The following is a 14664-nucleotide window of genomic DNA, read 5'->3' as shown; positions in this document are numbered from 1 at the left end:
GCTTTTTTAAAAAGAAATCTAGAAAATAGCAAAAAAGGTTGATAACACCCTCAAGACAGCAAGAAAAACACCAAAGAAACAAACAAACTGGGCAAAATGATTTTAAATGCAAGTATCAAAGTCACGATGAAAATATCTTTTCCCTTTAAATTACCCTTCTCTCTCTCGTTTGTTAAACGTTTACCTTCCCGTTTGGTGCTCTCCCCAACGCGAGTCTTAAGCATTTAGTCACACAGTCCATTCATCTCTAATCGTAGAGGAGGTTCCTTTATTGACATAGATCGAACTTATAAAGTACGTGCATGACTTTACTGACTGAGAATCAGAAGCAAACAAGCTTCTTTGGCTGAATTGTCTTCGTGCGCTTTGCACTTACCTGAAACTGCCGAGCGGATGCCGCCGTCTTCACATCGAGGTCCAGCCTTGCTTGGCGCCACTCGGGCTTAGAGAATTCTATTAGATCGCCCAGCTTTCGTAGCCGTCCATCCAGCGGAGCTCTTGTGAAAACGGAGAGTCGTGAATGCTCCGACAAATGGTACCACAAGTGCACCTGTTGAAAACACATTGGAGTAACCTAAAGATTCTTTGGACCCGTCTCGAGCCGTTTTTCTTTCATTAACATATACCCCAGTGAAGCACACTGCCAGGGACTTGATCACACCGCTCAGGGATTGGGCAGGCAGAGCCAAACTGCCTCCAGGGCGGGTCTGAAGCTGTGAATCTTTGCAGAAGTCGGCTGACTGCCAAGTTTTCTTCCTCGCAAGAGGTGATGGAGAATTCCAACTGCCAGCGAGGCTAGCAGCGAACTCAGCCTGCTGGGCCGCCAGGATGCTGGCATGCTCAACCGCTTTCATATTAAATACAGTAGTCTCAATTCTCCTTCCCTCGTGTGTACTTGCTCCCTAGAAAATAGTAAAGGCGCCTTTTGTCATTTCTTATATTCTTCCCGGAAGAAAAGGTGCAGGGAAACTACACAAACTAGCAGCTTTAAAGCATGCCCAAGCAATACTCACTAACTATTCTGCAGTCGATTCTGACTCAGCACATTACAGAGGGTTTCCACAGCTGTCGATACTTAGGGAGCAGCGAGCCTCATCTTGTTCTCCAGTAGCAACAGGTGGGTTTAGAACTTCTGAGCTTGCATTAGCAGTGCAAGGCGTACACAACGGCACCTCTAGGTGCTTGAGGCTGATTCACAAAACAACAAAACTCACTTCCTTACAGCAACCTTATGGGCAGAGTTCAACTGCCCTTGTGGGTTTCTGAGACTGTAAAACTTGCTACGGGAGTAGATAGCGTCATCTTTCTCCTGCCAAGCCGCGGGTAGTTTTGAACTACTGACCTTGAGGTTAGCAGAACAGTGCATAACCTACTAGAGCACCAAAGTTCCTAGTCTGACTCATAGCCACTCATTTTAGTGCTTCCCAGGCTGCTTATCTTTCCAGAAGCAGGCAGCCTTCTCTTCATCCTGCAGAGGTGCTGATGGGTTTCAGCTCCCACGACTGTGATTGGCGGTATAATGTCTATCCCAAAGCACCGCCAGGGCCTCCTTAAAATCTGTGATAGAGAGATCTAAATAAATGGGATATTGGCATACGGCCAAAGCAAGTTTGAGAGACACGCGTCTGTCCACATATTCAGGGACAGTAGCGCTCTGCTTCTATGAAAGTTCCTTAGTCAATCTCCTCCAGTATGACTTTGAAGTCCCTAAGGAGATCTAGTGCCAAGCACGTTTTCTGACAGTCGGTTCTATGCTTTCAAACATGCACAGGTGGTGTGGATGCACTGGTCTTACACACCTCTACAGACCCAGTCTGACTCAGAATCACAATACCACGTATTACTGTCCATTCTCTTTAGTGTTTCAAACATCCAGGCGAGACAATGTTTACCTGTAAATATTTTCTCACATGAAAAAAAAACCCCAAACTTTAATTAATGCATCTGACTTAATTCCTTCACTGTTCTGTTCCAACATTAACGAAAAAGTTAGAAGTGCATATGATGCTGCTTGTTAATAATTCAATTCAAACAAAGAAACTTTCACCCAAGAAAGAGGGTCCTTTGAAAAGTTTCATAGGTTTGTTTCCTGTTCCATCAAGGAAGACAATATCTAAAGGTTTACCAGGCTCGTTGGATAGTGAAGTAAATAGCGAGAGCAGATCTCCAACGAGGGCACTTTAAGTGCTGATAGCAAAAGCGGTGACATGGAATTCAGTACTGGCACTTACTCAAGCAATTTTTATTGAGGATTCATTAGGCAAAATTTAATTCTCTCAATAACTGGATGATTCACTCTATAAAATATATGAAAAAGTATACCTTGGTAGCCACCAGACACATTATAGTCAAATTAGTATCTCATCCTCTCAAAGTCACAGAGAGTCTTAATGTTCCACATTTAAAGGGAAGAATAACATCCTGCTGTTATTAATAAGGGCCTAATAAATGGAACTCACTATGGGTTCAAAGTGGCTCTTTTTCAGTTTCTCTCCTCCCCTAAATCATCTGTTACATCTGAAAAAACATTAGCACACATTTAGGTTACCTATTTATTAAGATGTTGGGACCAAGTATAGTGGACATATGTTGACAATATACATTTTTCCAGCAGTTTCCTTTGCAAGTAATTTACATATCATATAATTCAATAGTTCATAGCATCCCCACCACAACCACTTAAGACAATATTTTCCAAGATGGTTTTCAACCAAATTGCATATATATATATATATATATACACACACACACATACACACACACATACATGTGATAGACCACTTTATTTTAGACTTTATTACCCTGTTCACCTAACCTCAAGCCCTGACAAATATGTTAGAAATTTAAGGGCAAATGAAAGTCTTTAATTATATTCTATGGAAAGGGAGGATTCATGTTCCCCAACTACAATTAAATTTTAGATCCCTGCTGTAAATTTCACTATCTTCTAGGCTTGTAAATATGCAAAGCAGAACTTAAACCTAGTTATACAAGAGATGTGCAGGCCCCATCAGAGTTTCCACCTGTCAATCTGTCACTCACTACATCGCCGGAGCTAAGTTATTTTAATTATGTATTATGTAAATACCAGTGGGATCCATATTCAATAAAATAAGGTCTTAGGACTTGTAGCTAATTTGCTATTTAAAGGAATTTGCATTTTGAACCCTAAAGGAGAATTCTTTAGTTTCCTATAGAGGAAGACACGCCCCTTATATTTTTTTCAAATTTAATATTGTTTGGAGGTAGCATTATTGAAGAAGAGTTTCTAAGAGCTAAGTTAAAATAGGCACATGGCTTCAAATTCTGTGACCTTCAGCTTGATATATGTGCTAACAAAAACACAGTCCTAACTGAGCATGTGGATGCAGGCATTCATTCTAGGTTACTCTCCTACCTACCTAACCTACTGGTTCTGAGCTGATTCAGATTCATCGTGATGTTGTACAGGGTTTCTGATGCTGTGATTCTCTAGGGGAGCAGAGAGCCTCATCTTCTGCCCACAGAGCATCTGGTGGATTTGAGACACCGACTTTGCATTAGCAGCCCCAGGTTTACCTGATGACACCAACACAGCCCCTTCGATACCTGCAAGGACCTAACAAAACAACCTGTACTTAAAAGTTAATATGTATTTTTTAAAATAAAGGAAGCAGGGGAGGAACGTGTAGCCCAGCCTTAATAAACTTTTACTTTAGTAGCCACTCACCTCTTGCTTTATCTATCTTTTCCCTGATTTCCTTATTGACTTAAAAATAATATTATGATTTATAATACAAGCAAACATTTCATAATGGATCATTAGCAACTGTGCCTCAGTGTATCAGTCCGGGTAGACTAGAGAAACAAATCCATAGAAACTCATATGTATGTAAGAGAGAGTTTTATGTAAAGGGTAATTGTATATTAAGAAAGTGTCCCAACACAGTCTAGTACAAGCCCATAAGTCCAATATTAGCCCACACCTCTGACAGCAATCTAGAAAGTCCTCTTCAGACTCATGAAACACACGCAATGATGTCGAATGCAGGATGGTCACAGGCCAGAGGGTAAGGAGTCTGTGGATCCCATGGTGTTGTAAGCATCCACGTGGCTTCTCCAGCTTCAGAGGTCTCGTTGCATCAGGGCAGGTCCATGCGGCTTCTCCAGCTCAGGGCCCTAGTGTAGTTCCATGTGTGTTGGCAGCTGCAATGTCTCTCAGGGAGTGAGCAGCGACAGAGTGTGTCTTCCGCCTCCGAGGAGGAAATACCGGAGTTCCCAGAATTCTCAGAAGGCCATGCCCACACAAAGGCTTCATTAGTTATATCTTGATTGACAGGCCAGACTCCACCCCTTCATTTGTGATCCTCTCAAATTAACACCAGATTATGTAACTACCACCCTAAGTTAATGCCTTCACATGCACGCACATGCACACACAAAGAGAACGGACTCTCTGTCAGGAAGTGTGCAAGGTGTTCTAGACACTTCAGAGTCTTATAAAGGACAGTCAAAAGAAAAGGACCAATTAAACACAGAGAAGGAATATAATGACAAAGGCACGAAAATGATGTGGCTATTCAAATCTTCCACCACTGTTTAGTGGTCATATTTTGGTGGCTTGTGTGTTACTGTAACGCTTCAAGCTATGTCACTGGTATTGTTGATACCAGTGGCATCACTCAGGGTAAAAAGATTTTAGCAGAGCTTCCAAAGTAAGAGCTGACTACCCAGAAGGAATAAGATCTCCACCTCTCAGGAATTAGCCCCTGAAATCTGATGGATAGCCCTGAAATATTGTCAGCTACTGAGAACCTCACAAGTAGCAGCAAAATATTTTCAGAGGTAATGCCAGAAGATGGACCCCTGATGTCCGAAGGCTCTCAAAATATGACTGAGGAAGAGCTAATGACAGGGATAGAGGAAAGCCTTCAGGGACTTCACTTCATGATGAGGCATTCCTCATCAAAAATAATACTTCAAGATCCATGTTGATGTACAGTGCTATCTGTGGTAGGGTAATATCTACACATGTACAAAGAAATCCAGTTAACTTAACCATTAAAATTTACAAACCAATCACTAAAACTATTGAGGATGAAGTTGAATAACTTTACCAACTTCTTCATCCTGAAATTGATCAAACAAAATGGAAACTATGGCCGTGGTGATAGAAATAAAGTCCTACATAGCATGATAGAACGTGGCAAGGCCAATGACTCCTTCATCGCCAATATCTTTCTCATCAACACAAATGATGACTACACTCTTGGATTTGTCCCATTGGAATACACAAAAAGCAAATCAACTCCATCTGTGGGAAGATATGAAGGAGACGCTCGACATCAGCAGCTAAAATGAGACCAAAGGCCAACTGTGAAACAGACCATCAGTTGCTCATTTGTAAATTCAATTTGAAGTTAAAGCAAAAACATGTCCATAAGAACGAAAATGTGACCTTCGATACATCCCACCTGAATTTTCAGACCTTTCCAAGAACCGATTTGTCACTTTGAACACTATGACAGAAGTCCTGATGAGATTGTGTGGTAGTTACATAATTTTGTGTCAACTTGAAGTGTGGAGTTGGAGTCTAGCCTGATGGTGCCTCCTTGTGGGCATGACCTCCTCATATGGTGGGTCCTGGAACCTCCCCGTCTTTTTCTGCTTCACCTTCCTGCAGGCTCCAGAGACCTGCTGGAGATCAGAGGGGGCCTTGGAAGAGCGCCCATCACCATTGGATCCACAAAACTTTGCACCCACCGGCCTGTGTTAGTCCTGCATTTTGCATCGCTGCCATTGGCTGCATGAGCCTGAAGAGGGATTTATGGACTAGTAGTAGACTTATTGACTAGTATTGGACTTACAGACTTGATTTGCACTGGGCTGGGATGTTGTTTTCTTGATATCCAATTCCTCCTCGACAAAAAGCTCTTTCCTACACACACATGTGTGTCACTGAATTTGTTTCTCTAGTCAGCCTGGCCTAACACACTATGACATGACATCAAGAACATTATACACAAAGATTGGAAAAGGTAATTCAAAGACAGTAAAGAAAAGAAAGATCTAAGTGGATGGCCAAAAGGACTCTAGAAATGGCTCTTAATTGCAGAGTAAAAGAAGCAAATGAAAGAAACGATGAAGTAAAACTTCTGAACAGAAAATTTCTAAGGAGAGCTGTGGAAGACACAGTCAAATATTATAATGAAATGCACAAAAACCTACAAAACCAGAAGGGAAGAGCATGCTCAGCATATCTTAAACTGTAAGAGCTAAAGAAAAAAGTCAAGCCTTAAGTTGCCCTTTTGAAAGATTCCAAGAGCAAAATATGGAACAATATAGAAAACTTCAAGGCAGGATGGAAAGGCCCCTGCCCCATCACTTCAGATCTGGAGGTGTCCTGGGGGTGAGACCTGTGCCCCTTCTACTTTCCTCCCTGTACCACAGGCCACCCCATAGAGCAGCCTCTAGGTCTGAAGGTCAGACAAGCTTAAGGTGGCCTGGCTAGGGCTGTGGTCACTGATGGGGGCTCCGTGCTACACAGCCCCACCTGCTGGTAGCTCTCAACACTCAGTTACTGCCAGGGTCTCTACAGAATTCTGCATTTAGCTCAGGCTTATTGTTGCTGTCAGGTACCATGGAGTCAGCTTACACTCACAAAGAAAAACATTTCCTGCCTTTGTGCACCTTGGCAATTGTTGTTACGTTTGTGTCTGTGCATCTCCCTGAGAGTCTTCTTTGTCACTGACTGTGAACTTTACCAAGCCTCGTGTTCTTTTCTGGGAACTGGTCTCTCCTGATAGGGGTTCATCTCCCAGCACTGTTCTCAGACAAGGTCTTGTTGCTACTCATAAGGTTCCGGTGGTTAATCCCTCAGCAGTGGACTGCCTCTTCTTTCTTCCTACTCGCAAGCTCCATAGTAAACTCTTCACCATGTGTGACCCTGTTGGTACTTGAAATGCGGGTGGTACCGCTTTAAGAATCAGGGGTTTGGACTGGTCCTAGCATGGAGGGCTGTGACCACCACTAATCAGTGAGTACCTGCATATTGAACCAGATAAAGCGTGTTTACACTGTTATCACTGTGAGCACAGAGGAGCGACGTCTCTGAGGAACTAGTTTACTTGGCTTTGCACATTTCTTGAATTTGAAACATGTAATGACACATAGTTTCCTCCATGACAGAGCAGAGGAAAACTTAATACTCAAATGTTTAGCCTAGCCCTAAGTAACTTTATCATCAGAGACCAACTCACCTCATTGTCTGGATTTCCTTACTGACTTTTAAGATGAATTTTATGAATTAAAATAACAGCATTATATTATCATTATCCCTGCATTTAATTATGGTACTAACAATGAGATGCTGTGACTTACGTATAATAATTTAAATATGGTAACTCAGGAAAAGTTAATATCTGCATAACCACTACTATATTTGATATTTTCTAGTTAATTGAAAACCATTCCAATATAGTATATCATTAAAAAATAGTAGCTTCTGCCTACCAACTGTCCTGTTTTTCCTATCTGTTGGCTATTCCAAGAAAAATTGCCAAATTTCCAAGGCGACTGAAAGAGGACATTTGATGCTTTTAAGCTAACATTCACATTTTGGAAAATGATGAGTTGCAGAAAGAACTGTGCATATTGGTAGCATATGTTTGATATGGAGAAGCACAAAATCATCCATGCAAAATAGCCCTGAAAGCCGTCCTTTAGAAAAAGAAACTTTTGTTCCTTGAAAGTCTTCTCAAACATTCTTAATGTTATAAAACCATATAATTTCATAAAATGATGGCTTTCATCATATCAAAATACCCAACTTTGGTCATCTCACTGCCTTACTACACTCGCTTATAATGAACAATATTTGTTGTCCCAGGAAAACAGCTATGATCAGCATGTTCCAATTAGGAAAATCAGCCAGAGTTCCCGATAACTCAAAAAAATGAGAATTTGGTTTGTTTTCCTAGTCTAAAATTTTTATTTTAAAAGATGATCACATGTTATTGTAAACAAAAAGTAACATTATAATCTTAGGAGGCTCCTTTGAGAGAGAACATTAGCTGTTTGTATAGCACTAGGTCTACATTGCTCTTATCTCCAGTCAGCCCTTATCCTGAAAGTAAAGTTTTAGGAAGTATAACAAATATCCCTTGCTCATCAAACTTAAAGATTCCTAACATTCAAGCAAATACAGACACTGGAAAAAGAAATCTTCCTGATGCTCTTAGAAGGATCCTCCGTTTACTGAAACCAAGGCAAACCACTAAGTCAGCGTCCAAGATCTTTGGACAATACAAGCCTTGGTTCTAAGCAATCAACCATCATAGGCCTAGCCTGTCAATTATAGCACTTACACAGAGGAGCCACCTAAGTAACTTGCCCTAACTAAGCTCTAAATACTATCAAAAATAGAGAAAAAACATCCTCAAAAGGGACAAAAAATGATACGCCGAAGCCTAATTATTACAAATTATCAGTACATATGAATGGGAAATATAGATTATCTTGGAAAAGAAAAAAATGTGATTTCTCGGTGAATTTGAATCACAGGAATTTCTAACAAGTTCCTAATGTTTGCATCACCTTTTGATAAAACTTGAAAAGCTGACACATTTTATGCCTCTGCTGCGCCTGGTGGCCCAGTGTCTGCTATATTGTGATAGGGACCTCTTCACTTTCGGGAATGGCCTTGAATTCTAAGTCAGTTTGCAACATCATTTTAAAGACCAAGCAAGAGCTTCTGGAGTTCTCAAAAACAAACAAGAGGGAGAGAGAGGTGGCAGAAGAGGAGGAAACAATCTATATTACTCTTTTTATCACATTGAATTTAATTAAAATAAAGGAAAGTAGGGAGAAAAAGAAGGGCACTTGGGTGAAGTGGAGGTGAAATCCAGGCAGTGCTTTCCATTTCAATCCTCATACTCAAATATTTTTTTAAAAAGTGATTAAAAATAGAGAGGAGAACTTTCTACAAGACATGGACAATCCTATTCAAATGTTTGCCAATCTGAGAGGTAAATTGGATTTATACTTCTAAAAGATAATGCAATATATCATTAAGAATGTTTGAGCAACGTTCTCCAAATCTACATAGGAGCCCAACTCAAACCCATTTCTGTCAAGTTAATTCCTACTTGGAGTGACCCTATAGGAGAGAGCATCACCGCTTGATAGTGTTTACAAGGCAGCTTCAGCCTTTAACCACCAAGACCCTCCGGGCCCTTAAACCTACATTTACTGGTGATGAATTTGGTGCCAGTCAGTAAAAGTTAGAACTCTCCAAAAGTCAAAAATAAGGCAAAGGAACAGAAACATATAATTCAATAGAGAAACATATACCATATATTAAAACACTTTTTTACAGAAAGTAATAGGATTATGTTTAATTAAGGCCCAAAGAGGAAGACTCTGGGTGACATTGAAGACACAGTGACTGGAACTATAGGCTCATGCTTAGCAAGTTTGAGGATGGGGGAGGACCGGGCATTATCCCCGAGTCAGATATGACTCTGTGGCATTTATCAACAACATTACTTGTTAAGTGCATTGCTGGGTGCTTTATTTAATCATTTTTGTAATCTGTGATAAAGAAGTAAAGGAGATATTCTAAAACTTAAGGGTCCAGTGTAGAACTATGTCTACAAGTTGTTAGTAACACAATTAGAAAGTGGCAGAATGATGATTTCAACCAGGTCTGACTTCAAATTCTATCCAGTTTCCTTTTAATGGTTATTTTGAAATGGAATATCTTACTGCTTGGGCTGTGCTTGCCTGAAACTAGAAGAACCAATTAAAGCAATAAAACTTCAGTGAATTTTTTTACATATTTATCATATTCATCTTTCAATTTTCTTTCAACAAACATGTGGTTCATCAATTTTATTTCACTTGAATAACACTGTGGGCCAAAAATTGCAAGCAATTTTGGTAATATTTATCTACAGCTTTAGATGATTGAAAGAATTAGGTGAAGTGGAAGAAATGTGACCCGATAGATTCTTTAAAGGCCCCCCAAAAGGCAGGTACCTATTATGTGCTCTAAATGGTCTTTTAGAAGGACAAGCCATCTTTGTGCAGAAATAGCTCATATAAATCTCTCGGTTCATGAAAACATAGGAAGCATTGAACTATTTAACTAGGATAAGAAACCCAAGCCTAAAAGGCTACCAGCACAGAATGATTGATAGTGATTCAGAATAATTGATTACCTGGCATGGGGTAGAGGCTGTGAGCAATGTCGTAAGGGTAGGACTTGCAAGCTTAGCCACCCCACGAGGCTGGTGAGTCCCAAAATAAATAAACGACCCTGCAAAGACAAATACAACAGCATATGGATACAAGTTCTGGTGAATATTTAACATTTCCTACCCTTTCCCCTTTAACATCTTCTCTTTGCACATATACAACGGTTAGTCAGATAGATAAAATCACATTTTCATTGCCATGAGCACTTCAAATAAATGAATTTAGTCATGGCTGACTGGAGTCTGCAAAATGTGGGAGCCGCCTCGAACATAACTGGAGTGGGGAGTATCCCTAGCTGAAGTCCTGCTCGAAATGGACTTGGCCTCCCTTTAAGAACACACACAATCCACAGCAACCAGTTCTCTTGACCTACGGAGTGAGGCCACACATGTTTGCTGACCGATGGCAGCAGAGGAGACTGCGTTTGAATGTGTGTCACTCTCCAAACTCTGGGATGGAATTTCCTAGAAGGTCTCACTCCCCGTCTTCAAAGTCTTCCGTTCCAGGATGTTGACCTACAATATTCCCAGCTAGCATTCCAGACATCCATCTTGGCAAATTCTACTCTGTCCTGTGTTCCTTCATCAGGTTCGAACTAGATTGAAACCCTGGTTCACATTAAGCACTACTAGATAAAGAAAAGCATTTCATATAAATAACATTAAACATCTGAAATAAAATCCCCACTGGTTAAAAATACAAATCATCCAAATACGTAATTTTAGTTAACTCATGTCATAAATACTTGAAATCCAAATTAAAGGAAGCTTCTGAACGTATAATTAGATAGTTAGCATGGCCCTATGAAATTCTCATGGGTTTTATATTTAAGCTTTTTCACAAAGCTCTGAAGGATATAAGACTCCAGAATGAGTTTGGTTTCTCCTGGGACTTACATGTTTGACATTGTTGTCTTGCTAAAGGGGATGAAAGCTTAATTAAAGATCTAATCAGAACCTTAACAATATAACTGCTTTTAGATTTTAACTATAGCGGCTGTCCTCATGGCGAACATACAAGAGGATAACAGCTCGCAGCAGCTCAAAGATCACACATTCTGAAGTGCTGTCAGGGAAGCACGCTGAATATTGAATGTGGACAAGGGAAGCTAAGCCAAGCAACATCAAGGTCAGATCAGGCCCGTTGATAATCATACAATGATGGGCAACATGGAACGTCAACTATTTAAACAAACAAACAAATGACCACACACAAAAAAGTGATTTTCCTAAATATAAATAACTGCATTTAGCACAGAAAGGCCATATTTTCAGAATGATAATGTTTGATTTTGCAGTTATCATCACTTACTAGGGGGCTTCAAGAAGTTGAGGAACAGTAGGATTAAGAGAGAATGAATTTTTTCCATAAACTTTTTGAGGCCCTCTCCTATTTAACCAACCAACCAACCATGGTTGCCAGTCAATGTTATCTCTAAGTGGAAAAATCAGAAGCCAGCTGGCAATGTAATGAGCTGTAAATAGGAAAATCAACTGAGGAAGAAGAATGTTATTGTTCGGCATTAAGGCAATATCACTCACAGCAATACACAGAGGAGGACTGCCCATAGAATCTCTGAGGGTAGACATGGGAATCAGCTTACTGGCCCAGGGTTTGGCTTCTAATATTGTAACCTCAATAGCAGCAGGGTGCCAGGTGTGGCTCCCCCAAGCCCTGGAGGATGGGTTTAAACCACTGACCTTTTGTTCAGCAGCTTATTACTTTTTCTTTTTTTAAAAATTTTTTTATTTTAACAATTTATTGGGGCTGATACAATTCTTTTCACAGTTCATACATATACATACATCAATTGTATAAAGCACATCTGTACAGTCTTTGCCCTAATCATTTTTTTCTCTTTTCTTCTTTTACATTTTATTAGGGACTCAAACAACTCTTACCACAATCCATACATATACATACATCAATTGTATAAAGCACATCCATACATTCCCTGCCCCAATCATTCTCAAGGCATTTGCTCTCCACTTAAGCCCCTTGCATCAGGTCCTCTTTTTTCCCCCCCCTCCCTCCCCATTCCCCCCTCCCTCATATGCCCTTGGTAATTTATACCTCGTTATTTTGTCATATCTTGCCCTATCCGGAGTCTCCCTTCCCCCCTTCTCTGCTGTCCCTCTCCCAGGGAAGAGGTCACATGTGGATCCTTGTAATCAGTTCCCCCTTTCCAACCCACTCACCCTCCACTCTCCCAGCATCGTCCCTCACACCCTTGGTCCTGAAGGTATCATCCACCCTGGATTCCCTGTACCTCCAACCCTCATATGTACCAATGTACAGCCTCTGTCCAGCTTATTACTTTTGTTTGTTTGTTTGTTTAGAGAGTGAGTGAGTGCATGATTGAGAGTAAGTGAGTGAGTGAGAGAGAGAGTGAGTGAGTGAGTGAGTGAGAGTGAGTGAGTTAGTGAGAGAGTGAGTGAATGACTGAGTGAGAGTGAGTGAGTGAGAGAGAGAGTGAGTGAGAGAGTGAGTCAGCAGCTTATTACTTAACTATTATTGTACTAGACTCTTCAAAGATAAGAATTAACCCAACTACCATCAATGTGATGACAACTCATTGCAGCCCAACAGGATGAAGTAGAATTGCTCCATAGGGGCCCCGAAGCTGTGAATTGTTACAAAAGCAGACTCCCTCATCTTTCTCCAAAACAAGCCATCAGTGGATTCAAAGCACTAACCTTTTGGCTAACAGCCCAATCCTGAACCCAGTGCTCTGTAAAGATACGAATACTCTTCCAAATCCTAAGCCAAGAGTAATGGAAACAGAACGTATGTTTGAAGGTGAGTCAAAAAAAAATCATTCTACTGGGATTCAATGTCACCAGCGTACAGCTTTATTCCAAACAAAACGTGTTTAGATATGTCTCTGTGACAGGTAGCTGGCTGCAGACAAGGTTAGTGAGTAGTGAAATTGATTTAGTCTGGTGAGGGTACCCTCCAAAAAGAAAAAAAGAGATCCAATCCAAACAGGAGCATTTGAGGGAATCGACTATGCCACTTAAGTTTTAGAAAGGGGTCAAATGAGTCGGTTATGGCAACCTGACAACTGTCCTAGGGCTCCAAAGGGTCATCTTAGCAGGTTTTCTTGAAGGACACGAGACCATGGAAGCTTACTGGGAAGAAGTCTGAAGAAAATCAAAAGCTGGGTTGCTAAGGACAAGGCCAGGGAAGATGTGGCCAAGAATCCTTTGTCATCACATGGAGGCTTCTTTTCCAAGAGGAGAAAGGGCTGTCCTACGACAATTTGTTGAGAAGTCTTACTCCATATCCACTATGCAGTCCTGGTCTTGCCCTTCAGGCTTCTTTGCAAATTGCAAAGTTCAGAATTGTTTAGGAAAGAGTTCAGGGAGAAAAAAAATGACCTCAACTGTCATCAAGTCAATTCTGACTCATAACGGAGCTGGCTGGGGGTGTGAAGTCCTAACTCCTTAGTTAGTAGCCCAACCACTATGGCAAATGAAAGTGCAACCCTCAGAAGTATATAGATGCGAAACTATATGTATGCTGAGAAAATATAGTTTTACCTTTTGATATTGTTGTTTAATGAAGATGAATCTATTGCATTTGAATGATGGAGCTGGTGGAGAATATTGGAAGAAAAACAAATCTGTCTCAGAAAAAGTTCAGCCAAAATGTCCCATAGAGGTGAGGTTGACCAGACTTCCTCTTGTGTATTTTGGACATGTTATCAGGAGAGACCAGTCCCTGGCAGAGGAGCTTATGCTACGTAAGGGAGAAGGGCAGCAAAAAAAAGGGGAAGACCCTCGATAAAATGACAAGGTGGATTGACAAGGTGGCTGCAGCAGTGGCCTTGAACATAACTATGGTGGGGAAGGTGCAGGACTGGGTGGCCTTTCATCCATTGTCATGGGATCAGTGTAGGTCAAACCCAACTGATGGCATCTAACAACAACAATAATAATTCTATAGCCTTATTTTTTGACTCACCAAAAGACAAGCTCATTAAATTCTCTTAATTTTACCCATAAAAGAATAGAGAAAGGTCATTCTAAAAAGAAACAACCCCCCAAAAATCCTCACATTCAAGTAAAATTCAACTGAATTCAAATTTTTTAAATTAACAACTATTCAAAGACCTTAATTCTCTCATCATTTAAAACATTACAAAATATTAGATAAGAAGTTAAGGAGCGATTAAAATAGAAGTGCAAAATTCTCCAAATCTTAGAGCTAAAGATTTAAATAAGTTGATTACATGAAAATAACTGGACCCATAATGAAAAGGTCTACAAGAAATGTATGGCTTTGCAGATGAACTTTATTCAATTTTTAAGAAACAGCTATTTTCAACGACAACATTATTCAAAAAACGTGAGGTTAGAGAAATATGAACTGTTCCCTAATTCATTTCATGATGTCAGAATATGTTTATCTTAGAAAAAGTCAGTG

The 14664-nt window shown here is 40.4% G+C and overlaps 1 protein-coding gene across 1 annotated transcript in view; it reads right to left on the bottom strand.

The window, feature by feature from the left end:
• Positions 1 to 14664, bottom strand: part of MALRD1 (MAM and LDL receptor class A domain containing 1) — an 836583-nt gene that overhangs the window by 689823 nt on the left and 132096 nt on the right. Inside the window, exons 12-13 of the mRNA XM_075553413.1 lie at positions 10200 to 10297; positions 377 to 550 (exon numbers count right to left, since the gene is read on the bottom strand). Of these exons, the coding sequence (XP_075409528.1) occupies positions 377 to 550; positions 10200 to 10297 (272 nt within the window). The remainder of the gene's footprint in view (positions 1 to 376; positions 551 to 10199; positions 10298 to 14664) is intronic.

Source organism: Tenrec ecaudatus, chromosome 6, assembly GCF_050624435.1.
Source record: "Tenrec ecaudatus isolate mTenEca1 chromosome 6, mTenEca1.hap1, whole genome shotgun sequence".
Classification (NCBI taxonomy): domain Eukaryota; kingdom Metazoa; phylum Chordata; class Mammalia; order Afrosoricida; family Tenrecidae; genus Tenrec; species Tenrec ecaudatus.
Note: the sequence above shows the minus strand (reverse complement) of the source record. Positions and strands in the feature narration are given on the sequence as shown.